Raw genomic sequence first — 2,426 nt, forward strand, 5'->3', positions numbered from 1 at the left:
GTCGGCAAACTTATTGGTGGTGTTGGAATCGTGCGTAGCCACGTAGTCATGGGTGAACAGGGAGTACAGAAGGGGACTGAGCTAGCAGCCCTGAGGGGCCTCCGTGTTGATGGTCAGTGTGGCGGATGTGTTGTTGCCTCACCTCACCACCTGGGGCTGGGCCGTCAGGAAGTCCAGGATCCAGTTGCAGAAAGAGGTTTTTTAGTCCCAGGATCCTTAGCTTAGTAATGAGCTTGGAGGGCACTATGGTGTTGAACGCTGAGCTGTAGTCAATGAATAGCATTCTCACACAGGTGTTCCTTTTGTCCAGGTGGGAAAGGGCAGTGTGGAGTGCAATAGAGATTACGTCATTGGTGGATCTGTTGGGGCAGTATGCGAATTGGAGAGGGTCCAGGGTTTCTGGGATGATGGTGTTGATGAGAGCCATGTCCAGCCTTTCAAAGCATTTCATGGCTACAGATGTGATTGCTACGGAGCGGTAGTGTGCGTTTGTGTGTGTGCATGCGTGAGTACTTGCGTGTGTGGCGGGCTATAGTGCGCAGACAGAGCATGTGTTACATAATTCAGAAATAAGCCTACAGCAAATAACTACAGAGATACAGAGAGGAGAGTGTTAAACACACTAGGCTGTGTGTGCGTGTGCGTGTGCGCATTCATGTGTGATGACGCCACACACCCTTGCCCAACTCGCCTTGCGCCCCTCCTCCGGTCACATCTGGATCTGGATCCTCCCATCATCAGCAGCAGTCAGCAGAGCTTTATCAGTGTCTGCGAGGGAGAGAGGAGAGAGAATCTTTTATCGCAGCAAGACAGGAATATTTACATCAGATCATCAGATATCTCTCTTTTTCTATGGCTCTCTCTCTCTCTCTCTCTCTTACCATTTTGAAACGGAGTAGCCTATTTATCTGTCTCTTCGCTACCGATCATCTCATAAACAGAACAGAGGATTAAAAACAGAAGAGAAGAGTAAAACAAAAAGAGAGACTAATGGAAGAATAAAAAGCAAAGGAGAAGAGAGGAGGAAGACCTCTCATCTCATTCATCTATTCTAGCAGGAAGAAGGAATTTAGGCTACCTCTCCTCTACACTTGGTCATCTCTCTCTCTTTCTCTTTCTCCTTTGCTATCTCTTTCTCTCTCTATGGTCATGGCTGTGCAGGGGACCAGCCTGTTAGAGAACCCAGTTCAGGCAGTTCTGTACCTTAGAGAACTGACCACTATTGTTCAGAACCAGCAGAGCCTCATCCAAACACAACGCCTGCGCATTGACGAACTGGACCGACGCGTGGATGAGCTGCTTGGGGAGAACATGAATTTGCGTGAAGCAAGAGGTGTACATCCTCACCATCATCACCCAGACCACAACCTGAGCTTTCATTGTCATCATCCTCAGCATCAACATCCGTACCCACAAGACACCGGTTGTCTGCCCGCCCAGCCCATGCCTGAGGTCCATCCTGCTGAGCCAGAAAAGTCCTCTCCTCAGCCCGCCAATCCGGAGGACATGCAGCTGGTACCGGCCCATCCCCAGCCACAGTCACTGAGCCCTCTGCAAGGCGAGGCCATCCCGGGCGAGGGGGAGGACAGCAGGACCAGCACGGGCTGCCACACACTGGTTCCCCTGGTTCCCCTAGCTCCCCTCACTCCTACCACTTTCTGCCGCTCGCTGGCTCTCGCCAGGCAATCAGAGTGAGTCTGTTTACACGAACAAAATAAATTGTGTGTGTGGAAACTCAAAAATGTCCAGTTTGTAAAATATAAGCCTGCCAGCCTGCTGAAGTTGGCTGTTACAACGGTAGGATCATCATGAGAGTGACGTGGAGATTTTACAGAAGCGGATTATTTGCCAAGATAGACCAAAACATGGGAGATTATATAACAAACAGCTGTGTGTGTGTGGTGTGTCTGTGCGCATGCATGTGTATGTGTGCGTGTGTGTGTGCGTTTGTTTGGAGGGATATGGCTCAATGCATGCTGCACTCTTGGCAAAGAAACACTACTTTGAAACCTGATTGAGGGGTTAGTTTTAAACATGAGACCGTAGGCCTAGTTGGATTGAATACAACTCTACAACTGCTGTACTGTAATTGTTAAGAATAATTGCAGCTCAGCTCTACTGTTATAGCTGTAGCAGCCCTCTCCATGGTTCTGAATCAATTTGAACAAAACCCCTTGTGTGTGTGTGGGAGTGCACTGTATGTCTGCGTGTGTGTGTGTGTGTGTGTGTGTGTGTGTGTGTGTGTGTGTGTGTGTGTGTGTGTGTGTGTGTGTGGGAGTGCACTGTATGTCTGCGTATGTGTGTGTGTGTGTGTGTGTGTGTGTGTGTGTGTGTGTGTGTGTGTGTGTGTGTGTGTGTGTGTGTGTGGGAGTGCACTGTATGTCTGCGTATGTGTGTGTGTGTGTGTGTGTGTGTGTGTGTGTGTG

The 2,426-nt window shown here is 49.4% G+C and overlaps 1 protein-coding gene across 2 annotated transcripts in view; it reads left to right on the forward strand.

Annotated features, from left to right (window-relative positions):
- The first annotated feature begins 766 nt into the window (after positions 1 to 766).
- LOC115196694 (IQ motif and SEC7 domain-containing protein 3) overlaps positions 767 to 2,426 on the forward strand; it is a 30,215-nt gene continuing 28,555 nt past the window's right edge. For both annotated transcript variants that reach the window (XM_029757531.1, XM_029757532.1), the window contains exon 1: positions 767 to 1,691. In XM_029757531.1, coding sequence (XP_029613391.1) covers positions 1,144 to 1,691 — 548 coding nt within the window. In that variant the 5' untranslated portion in view covers positions 767 to 1,143. The remainder of the gene's footprint in view (positions 1,692 to 2,426) is intronic.

This window comes from Salmo trutta, chromosome 7, assembly GCF_901001165.1.
Source record: "Salmo trutta chromosome 7, fSalTru1.1, whole genome shotgun sequence".
In the NCBI taxonomy this organism is placed as follows: domain Eukaryota; kingdom Metazoa; phylum Chordata; class Actinopteri; order Salmoniformes; family Salmonidae; genus Salmo; species Salmo trutta.